The sequence below is a fragment of the Lactuca saligna genome, chromosome 6, assembly GCF_052625555.1.
Source record: "Lactuca saligna cultivar CGN05327 chromosome 6, ASM5262555v1, whole genome shotgun sequence".
In the NCBI taxonomy this organism is placed as follows: domain Eukaryota; kingdom Viridiplantae; phylum Streptophyta; class Magnoliopsida; order Asterales; family Asteraceae; genus Lactuca; species Lactuca saligna.
This window is the reverse complement of record NC_136422.1, coordinates 4,985,174-5,008,634: the sequence shown is the minus strand read 5'-3', so window position 1 is coordinate 5,008,634 and position 23,461 is coordinate 4,985,174. Positions and strand designations below refer to the sequence as shown.

At 34.5% G+C, this 23,461-nt stretch overlaps 1 protein-coding gene and 2 non-coding genes across 6 annotated transcripts; all 3 read right to left on the bottom strand.

Annotated features, from left to right (window-relative positions):
• Window positions 1-8,393: 8,393 nt before the first annotated feature.
• SPO11-2 (sporulation 11-2) lies at window positions 8,394-12,787 on the bottom strand. 4 transcript variants are annotated; one of them, XM_078962377.1, is made up of 12 exons: window positions 12,147-12,784; window positions 11,883-12,065; window positions 11,089-11,251; window positions 10,912-10,995; window positions 10,354-10,483; window positions 10,114-10,251; window positions 9,824-10,041; window positions 9,665-9,759; window positions 9,386-9,448; window positions 9,187-9,263; window positions 8,710-8,837; window positions 8,394-8,603 (listed from the first exon to the last, which is right to left on the bottom strand). In XM_078962377.1, the coding sequence occupies exons 3-12, from the start codon at window positions 11,164-11,166 to the stop codon at window positions 8,469-8,471; spliced, it is 1,146 nt and encodes a 381-aa protein (XP_078818503.1). In that variant the 5' UTR covers window positions 11,167-11,251; window positions 11,883-12,065; window positions 12,147-12,784; the 3' UTR covers window positions 8,394-8,468. The 4 variants fall into 4 exon arrangements, with proteins under 4 accessions (XP_078818503.1, XP_078818502.1, XP_078818501.1 ...); XM_078962376.1 differs by having other exon boundaries at window positions 11,883-12,062; XM_078962375.1 differs by having other exon boundaries at window positions 11,089-11,209; window positions 11,883-12,784.
• An 824-nt stretch (window positions 12,788-13,611) lies between these two features.
• On the bottom strand, window positions 13,612-13,723 carry LOC145003502 (small nucleolar RNA snoR97). The gene has a single exon (XR_013661972.1). It is a non-coding gene; the product is annotated as a small nucleolar RNA snoR97 (small nucleolar RNA).
• Window positions 13,724-14,091: 368 nt separating this feature from the next.
• LOC145003509 (small nucleolar RNA U36a) lies at window positions 14,092-14,180 on the bottom strand. The gene has a single exon (XR_013661978.1). It is a non-coding gene; the product is annotated as a small nucleolar RNA U36a (small nucleolar RNA).
• Between the last annotated feature and the right edge of the window lie 9,281 nt (window positions 14,181-23,461).

Below are 23,461 nucleotides of genomic sequence, written 5' to 3'. Positions count from 1 at the left end.
GATAAAAATCGGAAAAATAAGGAAAATGACCGATCTAAGGAGATCTGTTTTCGATGCGACAAACCGGGTCACTTTGCATTTGAATGTCCAGAACGACTCCAAAAATTACAAGAAGGTGACTTATCGGAACGTGACGACAGCGACGAGTCCGTGTTCTAAAACCGGATCGGAGTTGAAGAATTCTCTAGAAGGACTTAGAGATTCGGGTGTGATTGTTAGAATCCTAAGTCGAGTAGGATTTGGAAACCAACCTAGTTTTTAGGAAGCTATGTTCAAGTCGGTTTCTAGTTTCCAAATTGAATTCTAATTCTACAAGTCGGTAGTTTTAGGAGTATATATATATATATATATATATATATATATATATATATATATATATATATATATATATATATATATATATATATATATCAAGGCATGATATGATGTAGAAAAACATAATTGGTTTTGAGTTATTTTCCAATTAATCAAAGACGTGTTTGATTAACAATGAGTCGACTCACTACTGAGTCATTGTTGACTCACCTGCTTAGTTGGCAGTTGACAATGCATTGTAACCTTCAAAAAAGGGAAAAGGGTAAAGGTACGAAATTAACCGGTAAAACACAAGTTTGTCCTTTTAAAAGCAAAAAAAAAAAAAAAAAAAAAAAAAAAGTCGCGATGAACAATTTAAACAAATATACTAAACATTGTTGGATTATAGTGACAATAACCCTTAAACAAAATAAAAAGATTGAAAGTGCATGAGCGTTCAAAGTAGATGGGTTGAATGTGTCGGTGAATACAATCCTACACTTTATATATATATATATATATATATATATATATATATATATATATATATATATATATATATATATATATATATATATATATATATATATATATATATATATATATATAGAGAGAGAGAGAGAGAGAGAGAGAGAGATATGGAAATCAAAAGTCTAAGGGTGCGTTTAGTTGCGGAAAAATAGGCCGTTTTCCGGAAAAATTTTCCAAGAAAAATGAGAATTTTGAAAACGCGTTTAGTTCGTCTATTTTTCTAAATTTTTCACGGAAAACGAAAATTTTTCGTTTTCTAAAATTATAAAGAGGTTGGAAAATTTTGGAAAACTGATAATCATTGTTTTCCATATTTTTCTAATTCCAAAATTTTTCTATAAACACACACCCACTTCACCCCATCCACTTTTACCTACCCCCACCTTAACACCCCCCACCCACACACACATACATATCCACCCCCCCACACACACACACACACACCAACCCACAAACACACACACATACCCACACACACACACCAACCCACACACACACATACATACCCACCCACCCACCCACACACACACCCATCCGCACACACACATACACACATACATACCCATCCAGACACACACACACCCACAAACACACACATACATACCCACCCACACACACACACACACACACTTACACATACATACCCACACACCCACCCACAAACACACACACACATACACATACATACCCACCCACCCACAAACACACACACACATATACATACATACACACCCCCCCACACACACCCACCCCCCCACACACACACCAACCCACAAACACACACACATACATACCCACCCATACACACACACACTCGCACACACACACACCAACCCATACACACATACATACCCACACACCCACACCTACCACCACCCCCACCCTCACAGATACACACACACCCACACACACACAAACCTACACCTACCCCCACAAACACACATACACACACAAACACACACTCGCACCCCCATACACCCAATACCACCACAACAATCACCGACCTACCATCACCACCACCACCACTAACCCATCACTAGCACCACCACCATCACCACCACTGACAAAATTAACGCCGCCACCACCATCGCCTGTCATCACCACCACCGCCGCCGACCCGCTACCGTCACCACCCCCACCCACACCCTACTACCACTACCGTTTTTTAAAAATGAAAACCGATAGAAAAATAGACATCTAAACACGTTTTCTAATTTTCTAAAACTGAAAATGAAAAATGAATAAGTTTAACTAAACGCGTTCTCTAAATTTTTCAATGAAAAATGAAAACGGAAAATGAAAATTGAAAAGGGAAAACAAAAAACGAAAAATGAAAATTGTTTTTCCGTAACTAAACGCAACCTAAAGTTTTCTAAAAAATGAATGTTTGTTTTTTAAAATTACAAATACATAAATAATATTAAACCTTGATCATTGATGATACTAAATACACAATGAATCTCTATCCAAGTTATGTTCTTAAGATGGATTTGAAAAAATGATCTTAATTTCTTACGAGGAGTTGATTCATTGTGTGTTCCTAGAAATGAAGTCTGTATCTAGAAATCAAGTTTGTATGTTCTTGAAAATTGATTAAATTATTTGTTAGGAAACAATTCATCTTAGTGGGATCATCTTATAAATACGATTTCAAGTCCATATATGTTAAGTTGTTATATGAATACAATGATCAATTTGGAATTTTTAAGTGTAGAGTCACCGGATGTAAAATGTCGTTGGAGAAGATGATCGTTAATGAAAAATCATCGAAAATGGTTATTACTATAGGTTATAAGCAACTAATATGAGTTTAACTAAATATCATTTAAAAATAATTAAATATATAAAAGAATCATAGTTCATAACCCTACAAAATGATATGAAATTGATATCGATGAATTATTGTGAAAATGACGAGTCAAATCGATATAAAAATGACCCGATTTTGAGAAATGATGCATGATGGGAGCTGGCCACCTGGGTGCACGAATGGTACAAGTACAGTTGTACATTCAGCTACTAATTGGGTTAGGAGACTGGACCCTAGTGCTACAAATGAATCTGGGCTGGGCCCAACTTTTATTTTTTTATGTGATTTTATATTTTTATTTGCTAGTATATATTCGACCAAGTTATATTATATTTCATGTTTTGAAATAAGCAAAAAGTAGAATTATAAATAAAACATTGATTATTTAAATAATTCAACCAACAAAAATAAAACAATAACAAAGCCTCGCCTCTTTCGTAAGGGGATATTTTATTTATGCTTTTTTTTCTTATCTACTTAAAACAAAGTGTTTTAACTTTTATGCACCTCATATTAATTGAAGAAAAAGAATCAAAGATGTAAAAATCAAAACATCTTATTTTTAGATAGATAAAGAAAAAAAAAACACCGGTAGAAATAAATCTCACAAAGATAAATGGTCGGCGGGAGCTGTTATCAGAAAAATGTCCAGCAAAAAAATAATAATAATAATAAAATAAAATAAAATAATCGCCCTATATGATATCTTATTACATAATAAAACGTCAGACCAACATAAAAAATAAAAAAATAAAAAAATTCTTAATCAAATTAATAATGTTCGTGACTAGTGGGGAGATTCAGAGAAATAAACGACTTGCTTGATTAAGTTTAAGTTAACTGTAAAGTTTTAAAATTTGTTTTGGAACGAAATAAAATTATGTTAACTAAGACTTAATAATATTATTTTACTTATTACTTTAATAGAAAAGTATCTTTAATGTCATGATATATTATGTTTGAACTAAACCACAATTAAAAAGGCAAAATTACATGCTATTTAGTTTAAAAAAAAATAATTAACATATAAAAAAATTAGTTGGTTTATTTCCTTAAGCAATTTTAATTAATCTATGTATTTATATATCTTTATTTTTAGCTTTATAACTCTTATAAAAGATGTCATCTAAATCAATATGGCTCAAAATAAATGATTAATCTTGTATCATATTTATTTGAAACTTTCATCTTTTTAACCTATGCCAACTAAATGTATGGTTAAATGATATGTTTTACATATATAAAAACATTATTTTTGAATGTTTTGTTGCTCCAATTTTCTTTTCTCCTCTTTCATTTATTGTTATATGTTAGGAAATTATTTGGGTTTTACTTGTAAGTAGGCAAGTTTACCTTGTCCGTGGATGGAAGAAACAAAAAGGGGATATAAGGTTTTTCTCTAGTTAGTCTTTTAAAGGTTTTAGTGGATTAGAGATGGGTCAAACCCACACGCACGTCTAGTCGGGCTGTGGCACGATTTGGGTGCACTTTGCATTTCACATGCCATAGAGGAGCTTTTATTTTTAGAGAGGTTCGGTCTGGGTCGGGTTGGATCAGGTGTGACCAATCACGTCAGATAGTTGACCAATGTTGATTTCGTGGATAAGGAGAGGAAATATTTTGTAACACCAGTTCCAGGTATATATTTATATTGTGTTCTTAGCATTTATGATTTCAAAAATGGGATTTTAGGTGGCCACGACATGGTGGTGATTACACCACGACGTTGACTCATCCGATAAGAATGCCCTTTTTTTGGACACCATGACGTGGCAAGGTCTTGGCCACGACGTGACAACGGTCTGAAGTGTAAAACCCTAATTTATGGGGTTAGTGCTCCTATATAAGGGATATGATGGCTAGGGTTTGCTCACCCTCAACCTTCATCACTCCTTCTTGACTTAGAACAAACCCTAGCCTCCCTTGGTTGTATCTTAAAGATTTTTAGTGGTGTTTTGTGGTTTTGAAGCAAGAAGAAGGTGTTCTTAGTCCAAGGTTTGGCAAGTAAGCTCCTCACTACCTTCTTACTAACATTCTGGACCTTTGTAAGTCCTCAAGATCATAACTTTTGTGTGTAACCATTCTAGATCTAGGATTTTAAGCACTTTCCTCCATGTTTAAGATGGTTTGAGTGGATGGATTCGATAAACTTGGCAACTTTATGGATCCTTGAGGTCTCTTTGTGGTTATATGTTTAGAATCTAATGATCTATGGAGTCATTGGTCTCATGCATAAGTTTTGAGCTCATCTCTTTCATTTTTTACCTACCTTGAAAAAGACATGTATATCCATAAAGAAAAGATTTTTATGATGTATTTAGGTGTAAGAATGCCTCTTGGAAAGTCTAGATGAGTGGATTAAGGGATTAAGTACTTAATCCATTTAGTTGGCCAGAATAGATGCCATGACGTGGTGATTCTTGCGACAGTTTTGTCATGAGGCTACCACAACGTGGCATATGCTTAGCTACAATGCAGTGGTCAGGTGAGGTTGACTTTGAGTGTTGACTTTTTGATCAAACTCAAGGGTTTTTAGGCTATAGATTGAGGATATGCCTCTAATTGTTGTATAGGTGGCTCGTAACACCCCTCTTTGTTTCGTGTGAGTTGTGTTGATTGTCTGCTAGCCTGCGAGGTGAGTTTTATCATTATACTTTGTACTATATTATTTATCCTTTGTGTGTAAGGATGTTGGTTTGCTGTAGTGATCTATTAGATTGATAGATCTGTTCTAATTACGTATATTTGCTGGTTATTGTTGTTTGTATATGTCGATATATTTTGGTTGGGTTGAGGCGACCCTACTTTATATTATAGGCTAGGATACCCAAGTGGTCTAGTTGTTACTGTAGGCCCAAGGAGAGCGGTCCAACTATATGTTATAGGCTCAGGAGAGCGGTCAAATTGATATTGTAGGCTCAGAAAAGCGGTCCAACCATTGGATGCAGGCTTAAGTGGCAGTCCAACCATGTGTATTAGGCCTGGTATGCATGCATTGTATGTATATTGTTGTGTGGGGTATTTTGGGGGAACACACAAAGCTTTGACTTACAATCATGGATTTAAATGTTTCAAGTAGTTCGGAGGATTGGGGAAAGGCAAAACTTTATTGCACACCTTATCCAGTGGTTGATATGTTTTTTACAGATACTATGTTTTAATACTATGATTTTATGATATGGTTGTGAAACAATATTTTGATGACTTATGTTTTATGGAAAAATGGTTTATTCCCTTTTTAAAAATGAAAATTTTTACTATGCTTTTTGTTATGTTACACCTTTTAGAATCCTCTAGAAAGATCAAATACTGTTTAGGTTTGAATGCAGATAAAAGTAGATAATGATATTTGATCCGAAATTCAAACTATCATGTGTCAGCATGTAAGAGGCCATATGTACACAATGTATGGTTTTTTTTTGGGGGTGGGGGAGGGGGATGGGGGGCTTTAGGGTTGCGTTTCACTATAAATAAGGCCTCCCGGGTTCTATTTACAACACATGGAATTCGAAGCTCTCTCATCTCTATCAAGTAATCACATCTTTCTTCTTTTTTGAGTATTTACTTTGCATTTATCATTATCCATAAGTGTTGGAAAGGCGATAAATATGCATTAAACCCTAAGGTTTTACTCTACAGCTTACAGTCCTAGAAGAGAAATGAAAACCTTTACGGATAGGAGATAGGTTCATGTAGGTTTCAACAAACAAATAATTTTAAAACAAGGAAAAAAGAGACTATGTCATCAAATCACAAGTCCCGGAATAATCATCTTCTGTCACAAAGGTTGAACATGATTCTTGGCTTAAGCATGTGGATGATTCACTTGATGTTTCATGCATTATGCTTGCCACCATGATTCCTGATCTTCAGTGGGATTTGGAACTCTTCGCTGCCTTTGACATGGTTGAACATCTCAAGCAGATGTTTGGTCAGCAAGCTAGGACTGAAAGATTTGAAACTGTTCGAGCCCTTATATAACTGTATCCAATTGACCAACAAAATTTTATCGATTCTAATATACCATCGATTACGTGGACACAACCAGTGACATGAACGTCACGTGGGTTGGTAACCGTCTATCACCGATATCAATGATATAATAGAACCAAAAAAAGTTTGATGACCAATTAGGTGCAATTATTACTTTCGTGACCTAATAGGTAAATTTTGTGTTATTGGTTGCCATTTTAGATCATTTTCCCAATATTCAATCGTAAATTTAAATATATGAAATGTAAAATTCTAAATTTTCCAACCTTCTAAAGTAAATACTCAATCATGCATTAGTTAATATTTGAAAATATATTTTTTTTCTTAGAAAAACTAGATTCAATGCAAAATTGCATATTTTTTCATTAATATTTTATAAATATTAATGTGAATACATGAACAGATCCATTTCGTAAATCACTCGATATCTTCGTATATTATTTATTTTATCGAATTTTTAAACAATGAAATTTCTAAAAATAAATTATTTAAGTAAATATGGATTTTTTTTATTTATCCATATACTACCATTTATTACTTACCAACTAGATTACTTAACTAGCTATCAATCTTTAACATTATTTAAATTTAATTTAACCTACACAAATCATACATAAGGTCATTAAAGTCTACTTATAACATGATTCTTTAAATTTATTTCCATAGTATACTTTTTACAACTAATTCATACATGCGAATACAAACATTAGGAGTCATATTCTCAATATAGCTAAAGATGATAACATATTTTAACTAAATATAAATAGTCAAATTCTAGATCCAATGAAAAAGACAAATTCGAGCCATAGACTTGATCTATAATAAGGTTGATCCCAATTGGCAACTAAACAATCCAAAATAATATCTATAAGTAAACATCATAAGATATTATGTATATCCAAATCAGGAACACTACTTTTGTAAGGGACATTAAACATATATCAAAGTACATTGCCTAATTCCCTAATACAACAACCTAAGAACGTAATGTCATTACCTTATTTTAAATAACATATCATTCTAATATTTAAGCTATGTAATTAAATTTCAATGCAATGCATGGAGATTTGCCTAGTTGTTGTTACTATATATTCTATAAAAGAGACATTTTTGCTTTCACCACATCTATTTAAAATTCTCATGACTTTTCAATTTATTTCTGATAATGATTATAAATTAATTAATATTTTTAAATAAGTACAAAACCTAAATTATAATCTTATATTAACTAAACTTCAATATTAAAATACACTATTTTATTTCTATTATATAATTATGTCTTTAACTTTTAAGATATTATACATAATTTATTAGTTTGGATATTTTTGCTTATGTAAATCATTGTCATTTTAAAGTCGCAACTCTTAAATAATTTATATCAAATTTTTAAGTTTTTAATCTAAATATAACTTTAAAGTACTTGAATCAAATTTTCAATTAAACTTGAAAGAAGATTCCAAAAATTATTTTGTAAATCACCGAAAGTTATAAATTATCGTTTTAAATGCAAAACCTAAATTATAATCCCAAATTAATTAAAATTATTTCCAAAATTTTGTTATAATAATTAAAAGTTTCTAAATAAGTAGGGTAAAAATAAGACCAAATTCTATAAAAACCATTGCATGTTTGTATATTTTTTTTAAAAAAAAAAACACTCTACATTTGTTATGTTATTGAGTTGCAAATAACAAACAAAAAATTATTCAAATCAATAAAAGACATTTCTAACTGTAAACCGTAACACTTATTTGGTCGGGTCAGGTCGGGTCGGATCGGGTCATAAACTTATTCACGTTGTCATACAATTCCAAGTCACACTTCATACTCTAATAGTAACTTAAATGTAATGGACTTGTACAATTTTATTTGCTAAATATTTCCCCAAGAAATCATATCCATGGAAGTATAAAGCTTCAATTTCTGCTCTTTGTCCACTCTCAACCATTACTGCCAATTCTTCTTTATAGTTATCCTATCAAAATGATTTTCTATTCAGATTTGCCTTTTTTTTTTTATTCTTTAAAAAAAATGTTAATAGTATAATTGCAAGCATATTACTACGACTTCTTGAAGCCAACCTGTAATATTTGTGAAGAAGTCAAGCTTTTGGCAATTTGCATGTCTTTGGGCCTTAATGGAATGAAGGATTCTTGTGGTATTAACTCCAAATCATCTTTCCTTAATCCCAACCACTTGATGTTGCAAGCTGAGTCAATTTTACATTTTTGATCCTTTGAGTTTAGCACTTTTTTTTCGTTTGATTCTTAAGGAAATTAGTTTGCAAAACGGGTCCATATTTTAATGTTTAATAACAATTTTGGTCCCTAAATTGTTGAATTTTATGTGATACTCACATCTCACTTGTTTTTGAAATGTCATTTTTCCCTTAGCGAAATTGGTCATTTCAAGGACCAAATCCGCCAATCAATCCTTTTTAAGGACCAAAACTCAAAAAATATTCAACTCATGAACAAAAAATGTAATTTACTTGAAATATCATTTAGGGAGCATTTTATCCAAACAACCCTCATTGAATAAATAAATAAATAATTTACCATATTTGTATGCTTCTAGTCCCATTCCAATACTTCCATATTTGAAGGTGCAAAGAATAGCCAATCCAGCAGGGTTCCTAAATTAAAATAAAATTTATAAAAAAAAAAAAAAAACACCAAAAAAATAAGTGATTATGATTCTAATTTCTAAACACCAAAAAAAAAAAAAAAAATCCAAATAAAAATCTTTTGTTCTTACCAATCAACCAATCCAAAAATTGGCATTTTTGGGAAAACCCGACTCATGCGATGAAGAAGAAACCTATTTGAGCAATCCAAGAAACTATGATTTCAATCAACTATCACAAATTAGAAAGAGTAGTTACACTTTTGGTCCTTTGAGTATGGTTGATTTTTACAATTCTTGTCCAAAATATAGATTCTTTAAAAGAAAACTCTTTGGGACACAAATTGGAAAAAATGAGCTATACTTATTACTTACATACCAAAAATCTGATTTACTCAAATGAAAATCAACCTTGTAGCAAGATCAGGGTATCCTTTTGCAGTGATAAGAATGCATGGAATTTGATTGAACACTTTATCCTCAGCCAACCTCTGAAATATCGCATGCTAAACACAAACATATTTAATATTTTGATAATAAAGGAGAAAAAGATTTAATCAAACATAGTACCTTCTCAATCACAATTATATAATTTGCATCTGTCTTCATCACCAGTTTTTCTAAAATGTTCAAGTCACCAGAAATGGCATAACCAGAAGACCCACATTTAGTGCAGTCAACAGTTTCTTGATCAGGCCCCTGTAACAATAATCGACCTGCTATTGATCCTCTACTAGATGCCATGATTCCAAGACTATAACGACTACATCTCAGCAATGCTACCACATCTGTGTTGCATAAATATATGAAAGAAAAGAAAATAAACAGAAATGTAATATCAAATGGTGAATTTTAAGTACCTTGGATAGTTTGATTGACTTGTAGTTGAGTAGTGAAATAATCTGGTGATGAACAAAGCAACTTGTAAAATAGTTCTCTTTGAGTTACTCTCTTTTCCAGAAGTAAAATGCTGTAACACATCTCCATCACTTTCCACGCTGATTTGCATAAGGTGGATAAAGTAATGCATAAGAATAAGGAAATTGTGTTGGTTATATAGTGTCGGATCATATAATTGTTGATGACGATTTTGGAAGTACCTCTTATGAAGGCTTTAGCAGAATTCTCTCTCGTCAATGATTTTGTGCAGAATGAACGTGACAGAAAGATCCATGAAGCTTCGGTTAATAGACTCTGATTCACTCTGCTATTACTTGATTTACGGTTGATCTGTTTCATTCGCAGCATCAATTGATCATTCCCCAATTGAGCAAAAAGAAAAAGAAGAATTAAAATGGTTCCCAATAATCATTGCTCATTTGTACTGTACAACAATACATAGGCTTTCACGAGCAATTCGAATTTCCTAATTCGATCCAATTCCTATCAGTTTTGTCGATACATGTTGAGGAAATCGAAACCACAATTAGCATATAGTTTCCATTGGTGCTCATAAACATGAATACGCCTTATTTGTTTCAACCTTATATTCAAAATGTAATTACGATTCTGTGGTAAACTTGTAGCTGAGTTGTAACATTCATAGCTTAAATCTCCGACGCACGATACAGGATCATATTGCTTATTGAAAAAAAAAAAAAAAAACATTGAAACAGATCGGCATTAATAATCAAACTCAAATGGTGAGGAATTCGGACCATAGGGAGGTTTGAGATGGCTGGAGTTGGAGAGTTCAAATCCTTGAGGAAATTCAGGACGGCTATTTCGATTCTAGCTCGGACCTGATGATTTGGTTCCGAACATTATTGAAACGTCTTTGAAAATTATGAAGTAGAATTCATTGAATCGGAAAGAAGAAGAAGAAGAAGAAGTACCTCAAGAGGTGGAAGGATATCGGCGTAGGAGAGGTGTTGCTCGGTGAAGAAGATGGTGGATCTGCGCTCGTCTCCCATGATGCAGCCCAACTGCTTGTGGCCCAAATAGCGCGCCAATTTGCTTTATATATTCAAAAATCAAAATCGTATCTGCACTTCTTTTCTATTAAACACTAGGTTAAAACCTATGAACCACGGTAGTTTTTATTTTAAACGGAATTAAATAAAAAAGTAAAATCAAGCAAGGAGGTTAAATTTATAAATTGGATTTCATTTGACAACTGAGATAGTTAGAAAGAAACAAAAATAGAATGTTATAATAAGCAAATCAATAGAAGTATTATTTTTTGCATTTACATAAAAGGCTAAATTTAAGAAACTCTTAATATAAGAGTCACCATTAACAATTCTCCTTTAAAGAAACTCAAATCCATAGGATACATAACACTTAAAACAACAATAAAATTAGGGGTTTTTAGGAAGACAAGAACATAATGGTCATTTAAAAAAAAAAAAAAAAAAAAAAAAATCACCAGCTGGCCTGTTAACTTAGATACCCCACGGACTAACAGCATGACCAGACATGCTATTAAAGATTACATAAAAAAGCATGAGTTATATTGCAATTTCTTATTCCATTCCTATCCATGATGGAAAGAAAAAACAACCTATGGCTGATAAATGAAAATTAAAATAATGAAAAAAGTTGTATTCCATTCCATGAGACAAAAACAAAAAAAGAAGGTTTTCACATTGCAATGGAAATGAACTATTTCAAGTAAATAAGGATTTACCTTGCTAATAATTACTGGAGAATTGCCAATTAGATCAATATTTGTAACATGACTCCATTGGATAGAATTTCCTCATGACTTTCTCATTTTCAGCTGGTTTTATGTAAGAAAAGGGGAATCTAGCTGGATGCTCTCCACGTGCCAAATTTGGCAAAGGGTTTACAAATATGTGATCAGGTTCTGCTATTAGAATGTATATTCATGCATCAGTAATAGAATGCTCTATTTTTTTAAAATCCACTCATAAAATATTACACAACTCACTCTTCCTCAATTGTTGCTCTTTCTAACCAAGTTCACAGAATTTTAGAAACGAACAGAAAGATAACTCAAAGAGGGAGTGATCCAATAAAAATCATGGACGTAGAAAACGTATCTGAAAACATCAAGACATTCGGTAAATTATGTGATATTAATTCAAGGCATTCCAATTGTGTCATCTGGTATCTACGTGTATAAGACAGAAAGAAAGCTTGGTGGCACACCAAATCTTGTAGCTTCGATGAACATACCCAATATTATTCCATATAATCAAACTCAAATGTTAAAAGCAATGCAATCATAGAGAGAAGACATCTTGGTGACATTATGTCGGCACACTAAAACCCTAGAAAAGTGTAGCAAGAAGAAAGTAGATGGGAAAATGGCCAGTAAGAAAATATATCTTCCCTTTGGATTCAATTTTGAGATGATTTGCTCCATGATTTCTTGCGATTTGGTTGGTGAAGAGAAAGATAGCGTATGATTTAAATCTAATTCAACGGGATTGATAAGAAGGAATGCGACTTTGAAGGAATAAGTATCGAAAGGCCGTGTAATGTTATGCGAGATTAAAAGGATAAAAGGGTATTACTGGATTTAACCGATTTTGCATTTAAAATGTAAAATGAAGCCAAATCTCCCAGCAACCAGAGAAGATAAAACTACCCTAAAAATCCCATTTTAGATTTGATAGAACTGCCTTGCAATCAAGGGCAAGTTGGGCAAATCACTTGAGAAAAAGAAGCGAGAAAAATCGATTTGGGGTGGCTTGGAGAATGCCTAGTGTCGAAAATCTTCTTATTTATTAGATTAGGGGATTAGGGAAATACTTGAAAAAGTCCGGGAAAAGTCCCAAACTTTTGCGTTGTTTAAGATTTAGTCATAAATTAATTTTTATTTATGAAAAATGATAAGTTACCAGCTATTACACTCAGTTTAGCCCTTCGAATCGATAACCTTTCTATTAGCCGGTTACCCCAGCTGACTCGTCCTTATCACCTTCCAATAACCTCACCGTCATCCACTCCTCTGTACAAGGCCGGTCCATAGAGTTTTCATACCCTGGACAAACATACAAAATAATGCCCCTACGTTTAATTCTTTAAATGACCTTTGTTAAATGTGAGATAAAATAACAATTACTATGAACTAATAACAATAGTAGGCTAAATTTGTAGTTTCTCCAATAGAAATAATGACCATAAATGATAGAAATGACTAAAATTTACAAAGTAATACAATTTTAAAATTATTCCTTTTTTTATCTCTTTTGCAATCTTAATTACCAATCTTCCATACCCTCAAAGAATATATCCAACAAAACATCCAAACAACAATCCAATGCATCATTATATGGCTTCAGGTTTAGGTAGTAGTCTAGATTAAAGAAAAATTAGTAGCAAAACTTTTTTATAAGCACAATTAGATGTTGAAAACAATTATCAAAATGAAAAAAAAAATAACAACAACAACTTGTGTTGTCATTTAACTCCAATCTCGATAATGTTATCTTACAAAAGATGAAGTTGATAACAAAACATTGTTGCCTGATTTTTCAGACTCTAGATCCATTATATATTTCAGAGCAAGAGTTTTGTTTAAGCTCAATAAATTATAGTAAATTAACAACATCAAGTAAAAAATCATTTAACAACAGAGATTAATTGATTTCCTCAGATTCACAGTTGAATCTGTTAAATAACAAGTCAATTAAAATGCAACACCAGAATGTGGTTCCCTCTGTGTAACAAATCCTTGGATCAACCATAGCTCGTACATTTCTAAGTCAAATCTCATTAAAACAACTCTAATAGTCATGGATATTCTAAAGGAGATCCAGCTTAAAGCTCTACACTCCATCATCACTGAAACAGTTTAACAAAATCGTCAAACTAAACTAAACCAAACATACAGATCCAAACGTATAATGTTTATTCCGACATAAAATCGGCTCATATTAAGAAATGCAACCATTTTGTGTCTTTTACTTCATTGATCATTCACAGAAGCATGACAAAATCAATCGAGTCAATGCTGAGACACAAATAAATCAATAAAAGATGAAAATAATTAGAGTAAATATAGTAGGTGTTTTTAGTGGAAAACCAATGGTAAAAGATTAGACATCCATGTTAGCACCGCCTAGTATTAACTATATGCATCCATTACTAGACCTCTTTTCAAATTCCGATAAAAATTAGGGGGAAAACTTGAGGTGTGGCAAGACAGTGCATATGAAATAAGTAAAGTAAGACCTAGATTTGAGCAAATGTATTCGTCGATTTGACTCAGAAATAGCCATCGAGAAAGGTAGAAAAAACATGAACTACAGCACTTGACAGCTATATATCTTATTTAGAACCGGCATTAGAGCTTTCTTCTTCATCCGGTTCGTTTTTTCAGAGATGCCTAGGTGCTACAAGAAATTTAAAACCCTAGAAGCAAACAATAACTCTGATAAGAAAAACTCATGATGTAGTTATATTGTATTGAGATGGAACTGTGAGGCTGTGAACCAAGAGCATGAGAAGTATATTAGGCATGGATGGCATGTGTTTTTTGCCATCTACTTTTCTTCTTGTCTCCTCGTATTCTTCTACAAGTCTCCTCGTATTCTTCTGGTGCAATAATTAGGGGTGCGATTTTATTTTTAAGTTTTCTTGAATTCCCGCTTTCACCTCCCCCCTTTTCATGAATGGGACTTCATTATGTATCTTGGATCAAGCCCAAATTAAAGAATACTCATAACAGGTTCTAAAAAATTAATGCCCTTATTTTTTTTCTGCCCTGGGCTTTGGCCAACCCTGCCTCTGTAAAAAACCATTTCTCACCCTCCATCGAAGCAAAAACCTACCTCAAAAGAATCGATGGTAAGAAAATCCATGTGGTCCTCTAGTATCTTGTTTCCCTTGTAATATTTTGATTAACTTTTGTTTTGTAGTGATAATGGAGACAGTATATGACTTGGATACCATTGATGTGGAATTGGATGAAATTTTCAAATAGAAACAAAGAAGTCGATGCAAAGATAAATTCTTAAACACTCTCACAGACGAAGCACTTGACGAATGCACCATACCTGAGATAAACCTAAATGATTTTCAAGGAATCTAGAAAGATGAAGCACCACAGGAGAAGTTGAGTGAGAGTAAGGGTGATGATGAAGACAAATTGCAGTTTCATTACTCAACCAATGCTCCAAAGGTGAAATGGAACAATATGAAGCCAGTTTGTGGGGAGAGGTATGAATCACCAAACCAACTAAAGATTTGTTTGACAAATTACTCTATAAGTAGGGGTTATCTAATTAGGTTCAAGAAATATGATAGTGTAAGGCTTATGACTTTATGGGCAATTGACCCTGAGAAATTTAAATGTCCCTTTTATGGTAAGAGCCTCATGCTTGCCTTCGTGATCGGATATTGCTCCTGCTTCCCACTGAGGTTGAAGATGCCATTTTTGGTAGTGTTTTGATTTGATGGAGGGTAAGAAAGGGTTTTTACATAGTAGTGGGTGATGGGGAGGGTATGGAAGGTAATAAAGACGAGTCAATTGGGGTAACCGACAAATAGAATGGTTGTCGGTTCGAATGGCTAAACTGAGTGTAATAGTTGGTAACCTGTCTTTTTTCATAAATGAAAATTAATTTAGAACTAAAGCATAAACCGGGGCAAACGTTTGGTACTTTTCCGCAAATTTCCCAAACATTATTTATAGATTTGTATTCTGTATTTTTAAATCGGCAATATTGGTTTAAGTTGGCCTGCCAATCGGGTTGGGTTCGGGTTGATGGGTCACGGGATGACGAGTCAGAAAAACATAAACTCAACCCAATCCATATAATATATGGGTTTGCAGATTAGCGAGTCATAAGTTGGTGGGTTGGAAACCTCAACCCTAAACAACATATATAACTCATTTAAGTATATGGGATCACGGGTTCAGATGTCAGTGGGTCGAATCCAACCCACATAACCCGTTTAATAAATAAGTAGCAAATTTTCAAAAAAATGAGGTTTTCCAATATAAAGTCATAAAGTGATTAAAATCATTAACATCAAAAAAGAGGTTTTAACCTTAAAGTCATAAAGTCATTAACATCCATATAAAATTAAAAAATGAAAACATTTATACAAAGTGCAATTGTTTAAAGTATCTAAAAACCAATTCGATAATTCAATAGTGTTAGAATTCTCATTTCTTCCTCAAACCCTGATGTAACAATGTGAATTTTCAAAACAATTTTTTCATTTTTGCAAACATCAAAACCATCGTTTAATATTCTGAAACCACATGTGTAACAATGTCATTATAACAAAATACTTCCCATGATCATAAAACAGTTCCTTCGTCAGTGTGTACAAATCACGTCGGCGCCTTCCCACGGTCCTCGCTAGTACCTGAAACACATAACACAACAACTGTAAGCATAAATTCTTAGTGAGTTCCCCAAAATACTACTTACGCATATACGCCCTTCCAGGCCCTGACCTTCCGGTCCATGTGTCTCAGGGGACTTCCGTCCCGTCTCGGTAAACCTTCCGGCCCATAACATATATGCCTTCCGGCCCATAGCATAATGTCTTCCGGCCCATATCAAGCATAGCATACATAGCACATACAAACGATTAACTTATCATATACAATGCATACAACTCATAACATATCCGACCTTCCGGTCACACAATAAACTCTCCCGGGTACAGTATAGTGAGAAAACTCACCTCGTGGAAAGTCTAAAATCTCGCGTACTCGTTATCTCTAAATCCCAACGAAGACTCATCTCGCCTAATCATAACAATTATCATTTTAATTAATATAGACTTCCACAACTAGACTTTACCCCTTCTCATCATTCCTCAAAGGGTAAAAGACCATTTTACCCTTCCTTGACTCAAAGTCCACATGTTGACCAAAACCGTAAAAGTCAACAAAAGTCAACCTTGCAGTACGCGGGGGTACAGCTTGATGTACGCGGGGCGTACATTGCCAACCCAAGAGTCGGGGTCTCTACCCAGTACACTGCGCGTACTGGGAGTTACGCCCGACGTAACCATCAGACCTAAACATTCCTCATTTCTGGTCTTAATCGGTTAAGCCATAACTTCAACTTCTAGATCCGGCTTTATTTAAGCATCCTTTTTCATAAAGTTTAAACCTTTAAGCCTTGGCATGGCTGTAAAGGCTCTTACACTCCTAAACACCTTTCCATTTCAACTCAAGGATATAGATCTCATGCATGGCCAAACATTCACGTCCAAGATTATATTTTTATAAATCTACAACTCAGATGGACCAGAAATATGATGGATCTAAGCTAATGGAGACCATTTGCTCATAAAGTCTCCACCTTTGGGACCAAAACCCTATAAAATGGTTCATTACGCATACCACAAGAACTACAAGTCAAGATCCGAACTTTTTACCTTAGAATGAAGCTGCAACCTTTGCAAAGCCCGGATCTACACTTGACCACCAACTTCTAGCCTTCCCAATGGACTCTTCTTCTCCTTTGCTACCTTGAAAAGACACCACCAAGCTTAGAACACTCACAAATGGGCTAGGAACGAATAAACACTCTCTTAGGGTTTCTTTCTGAGGGATGGTGGTTGAGGAGTCGAGCCAACACATTCCTTTTATAGCCAACCCAACAATTAGGGTTTTTTATTTTGGACCGGTTACGCCCAGCGTACCCGAGGGAGAACGCGTTTAAATGAAGCGCGCGAGTACGCGCAGCGTACTCCTTGTACGCCCAGCGTACTCGCTCATCATGCAAAACCCTAAATGATATAAATTAAAGATGAAGGGCTTAAATAAAAGGGTACCTGGATTTCAGGCTGTTACAATTCTCCCCCACTAGAAGCATACTTCGTCCCCGAAGTCTTATACTGAAAACAATTCCGGATACTGCTCCCACATCTCAGACTCGGACTCCCATGTCAGCTCGGACCCCTTCCGATGTTGCCATTGCACTTGCACCAAGGGTACTTCCTTGTTCCTCAGAACCTTAACCTTTCGATCCCTAATAGCCACTGGTCTCTCAACATAGTTCAGGCCAGCATCCACCTGAATATCGTCTAATGGCACCACTGGCGACTCGTCGGCAATACATTTCTTCAACTGCGACACATGAAAGGTGTCGTGGATCTGTCCCAACTCAGCAGGTAGATCCAACTGGTAGGCTACCCTGCCTACCCTAGAGATTACCCTGAAAGGTCTAATATATCAAGGTCCCAATTTGCCCCTCTTCTTGAATCGTATCACTCCTTTCCAAGGAGAGACCTTTAGGAGCACAAGGTCACCAACCTGAAACTCGAGCTCGGACCGACGCCTGTCTGCATAACTCTTCTGGAGACTCTGAGCGGTCAACAATCTCTGCCTGACCTGTTGTATCTGCTCGGTTGTCTGCAGTACAATCTCCGTGCTACCCATTACCCGCTGCCCCACCTCTCCCCAGCAGATGGCGGTGCGACACCTCCTCCCATACAACAGCTCAAAGGGTGGCATACCAATGCTCGAATGATGGCTGTAGTTGTACAAAAACTCTTCTAAGGGTAAATAGGTGTCCCAACTCCCTCCAAAATCCAAAACACATGCTCGAAGCATATCCTCAAGCGTCTGAATCGTCCGCTCGCTCTGTCCGTCCGTCTGCGGGTGGTATGCGGTACTGAAATGCAGCCTTGTACCGAACTCCTCGTGAAACTTCTTCCAAAACCTGGAAGTAAATCGTACATCCCGATCTGAAACGATCGACATCGGAACCCCATGCCGCGATACCACCTCCCTCACATATAACTCTGCCAACTTCTCCGCAGAAGAGCTCTCACTGATGGCTAGAAAATGAGCGCTCTTCGTCAATCTATCCACAATCACCCAAATTGCATCGACCCCCCTCGCAGTCCTTGGCAATTTGGTGATAAAATCCATGGTAATATGTTCCCACTTCCATTCGGGAATCTCCAGCGGCTGCAACTTACCGTGCGGACGCTGGTGCTCGGCCTTAACCTGACGACAAGTCAGGCACCTCTCGACGAACCATGCAACATCCCTCTTCATACAGGGCCACCAATACTCCTTCTTTAGGTCTAAATACATCTTAGTAGCCCCGGTATATTTCGATCGATGCGCTTCTTCCATCAAAATAGTACGCGTACCACCCACATACGATACCCAAATCCGACCCTGAAATGTCATAAGTCCTCGACCATCCGTAACGAATTCCGATATCTGACCGACAAGCCGCTCCCTCTTCTGGTTTTTTGGTCTCGCAGCCTCAGCCTGGGCCCCTCGGATGGTGTCCAAAATCCGAGTCATCACCGTCAACCTCATACAAACATCTCGGATCGGGACGCTCTCCGCCCTACGGCTCAACGCATCGGCTACAACATTAGCCTTGCCCGGGTGGTACAAGATCTCACAATCATAATCCTTCACCACATCCAACCATCTCCTCCGACGCATATTCAGATTTGGCTGATCCATCAAGTACTTCAGACTCTTGTGGTCCGTGTATATGGTACACCGAACCCCATAAAGATAGTGTCGCCAGATGTGGTCTGTGTATATGGTCCATACGTTGAATTTTGAGATGAAATTTCATTCAATGGGGGGGATAATGTAACAATTGATAAAAATCGGTGCGTATTCAACGGTCAAACAACCGTAAACCGCTACGTATTATTGATCAATTGTGTAAGATTCTATGTATAATATGTATATTAAAAATATTATATTGATACTTACATTTTAGAGCATCTTAAACTGTTCAAATCATCTATCGTTCAAAATAGAACCAAAAATTATAAAAAATAAATAAATAAATAAGATGTGAGCATATATTATATGAAATTAAAAAATGTTCAAAGATTTATAACTTATATATAGATATAGGTTCAAGTATTTAAAGTAATTATTGTGTTGTTTTATGAATAAATGTGGGCCGATCAAAATTAAATAAAAAATTAAAAAATTAAACAAACAAATAAGAGTAATTTAGTAATTTGTTTAATAACTTCCAAAAATAATCCCTATAATCAAGGTATTGCCTTTTAACCTAATCTATACGGTTTAAATCTCGTTCCCTCACCTCCGACCGATCCCATCATGAGGAATCTCGCAGGGGGAAAATCCGTTTCTTTCTGATCGATGGCGAAGAGGGTATCTCAAGGGACTGACGAGGCCGAAGAGGGAGAAGGGAAGGAGCAGCCAGGTTGCATTCTTGCTTCTCCGTCGATAGGGTGCGGAGGAGGAAAATGGATGCATAACAAACTCATACAGCGACACAAACCTACACTTCCTCTTCTCTCGGTCGTGGCCTCTCAAGCAAGCCCTCACTACCGTTAACTAATATTCTCCCCTGTAAACCACCTGCCGGAGACCGTCGCACTCAACAGTTAAGGTTTGTTTTTGTCCGATTTTTTCTGTTGCCGAGTCATCCGTGATGTCGATTTTTTTTACTAGCTTTCACTTTTTCTTCTTTTCCCTGGTTTCTTTTATATTTCTTTGTTGTTCTATCAATTGATGCATAACAAATTCATAAAACAGCTCTAAAATAGAACGAAATGCAAATCTTTTAGGGTTTATGCAGCAACTTCTTTCAGCTTCCAATAGGTTCTGTATGCATTGTAGATCTTCAATTTCAAGGAAAATGGAACGGAGGAAGTGACCTAAGTCGTAGTTAAATTCCTCAAAATTTTGTTCATTACGTGAGTTTGAATTTCAAACCTTAAATTTTCTGTTATGTAACATTTTGTTAATTACATGAGTTATATTCTATAACAATTTTTGTTCATTACGTGAGTTTGAATTTCAAACCCCAAATTTTCTATTATGTAACACTTTGCTTGTATATGTGTTTGTGTTTCAGTTTTCAATTGAACCTAGATCTTATTCATAAGATGCTTATATGATAATTAGAACAATTTGAAGGTGTGCTGTTTGTTCAACTTTGTAACAATTTGAAGGTGCAATCTTAGGTTATGGAACAATGTTAAACCAATGAAGTTTAACCTTCAAATGGGTTTTTTTAATTTGATTTTAATATATAGAATGGATGTTTGTATTGATTGCTTGACAGAAATCAAAGAAGTTTTGGATGTGTTTAGGTTTATTTTCTAATTCTTTCTAAGTGTAACATTTTTGGTGAGTTTGGAATTTGTTCTGATTGTCAAATTTTTATAGGAAATTGAAAGTTGTTTTGATGCACACCAAGTGCTCGCTAAAAAGCTCCAACTGAATGGTATTTCTTCGTTTATAGTATTTTATAAGAAAAGAATGTTGTTTATGATAATCATGAACATATTCTGTTAGATTGCAACGAATTAATATAATTATTGGTATATGAAATCCAATTATATCAGAATGGAATCACGAATTCCAATTATATTGGAATGGATTATGGATATTTTCTCACTAATTTATTCATTGGATTTGTTTCCACGGAAGCTGATGCTTGAAGAACGAACCACGAAATTTGAACAACGCCTCTTAAAAACATTATTATTTTAGAATGAATTAGTGTTATTTGTTAGATTTTGATGTTTTTTTTTCCGATTTGAAAGTTTTTTAGTTTTATTCTTTAACAATAAATGCAATTCTTAGCAATTGTTACATGTATTCTATAAGAATTAATATAATATTTGTTTTAATTCTTCAATTGTTGGATCGAGAATTTGTTATTCTACAAGAAATATATTAAACAATATATTTTATTGTTTTATCGTTCTAGAATATTTTTATTTTTGAACATACTCAAATATATTCTATCAGAATTTCCGAATTAAAAACCTTATAATTCAAAAAATTGGATTTTTAAAATTAATAGAATCCATGATCCTTTAAAATATGCAAATTTCTTTTATTAAATATATATTAATTGACTAAAATACCCTTCTAGTTAAATTAGACGGTATTTTTTTATTATTTTTAATTAAATAATGTTTATTAATCATTTTCTTAAAATAAGTAAAATAATTGGCCCACATTTATAAATACAATAACACAATAATTACTTTGAATAAATATATATATATATATATATATATATATATATATATATATACAATAATATATATATATATATATATATATATATATATATATATATATATATGTGTGTGTGTGTGTTGTGAGTTATTTACTCGTGCAAATACTCGAATACATATATATTTATTAGTTTTTTATTTATTCTTTTAATTGTTATGGGGTTAAAATAGTTATTGTAATGTATGTTAATGAATTTTAAATAACTATGGTAATGTACTTTTAATTATAATGTATGTTTACAATTCTATGTTTTTTTATACACTTCCTCGCGTTTAACGCGGATCATAATCTAGTTTATAAGTTTATATATGAAAACATAAATACATATAGATATAAGATTATAGAATTATGTATTATATATAATTTTTAAAAGACAAATGCTAGCATCTTAACACTTCTAACAGATTAATATATATATATATATATATATATATATATATATATATATATATATATATATATATATATATATATATATATATATATAATGTTTTATAAAGTTTCAACCACAAACCATATCTATATACTTCAATTAAGAAGCAAATAAGATATTGAAAATCTAATATAAATCAAGTTGATAATTGCCTGATCGGTTGTTCCCTCTCTCAAACCTCATGAACACCAATACGATACGCACACATTCATACATATGAGCATCAAAAATTTCACATGTACCAAATCTTAGAATGAATTGGACGTTGTACTATAAATCAATCAAAAATCTGTAAACAGATCACTCATGAGCTGCCTTCAATCATTTACACTTTCTTCACCACTCAAAATCTCAAACCCACCCTCTCTCGTGTGTATTCCGGTGACACAGGTGGCTGCCGCCACCTCCACATCCCCACACTCAATCTTTCCCATTCGATGTTGCCTCTTCGCCTGTCACAAACAAACAGCCACGATCGAACTTCCCTCGCCACCACTCAGAAGGCGCCGATGGCCCCTTTTGCTGCTTTCATTTTTTTCCCCTTCTCTACGAACCAATGAAGCACCGGAGGTGCTCCTCCCTCCAAAAAATCTAGACTCGTCGCTACTGCTACTCGCATCGCTCCAGGTGGACCCGTTTCTTTTCCCCCTTCACACCCCGCAGTCGGACGAGAAGAAGAAGCCTCGCTGCCTCTCCTCTTCCCTCCATCTCTTCGGCCTGTTCGAACTCCGGAGACGATCGCGATTGGTCACGACATCCGGAATAGTGGGCAACGCACCTGCGAGCTTCCCTCTCGCCACTTTCTGTCATCGCTTCGCCATTGGTCCTCCTCGCTATCGAT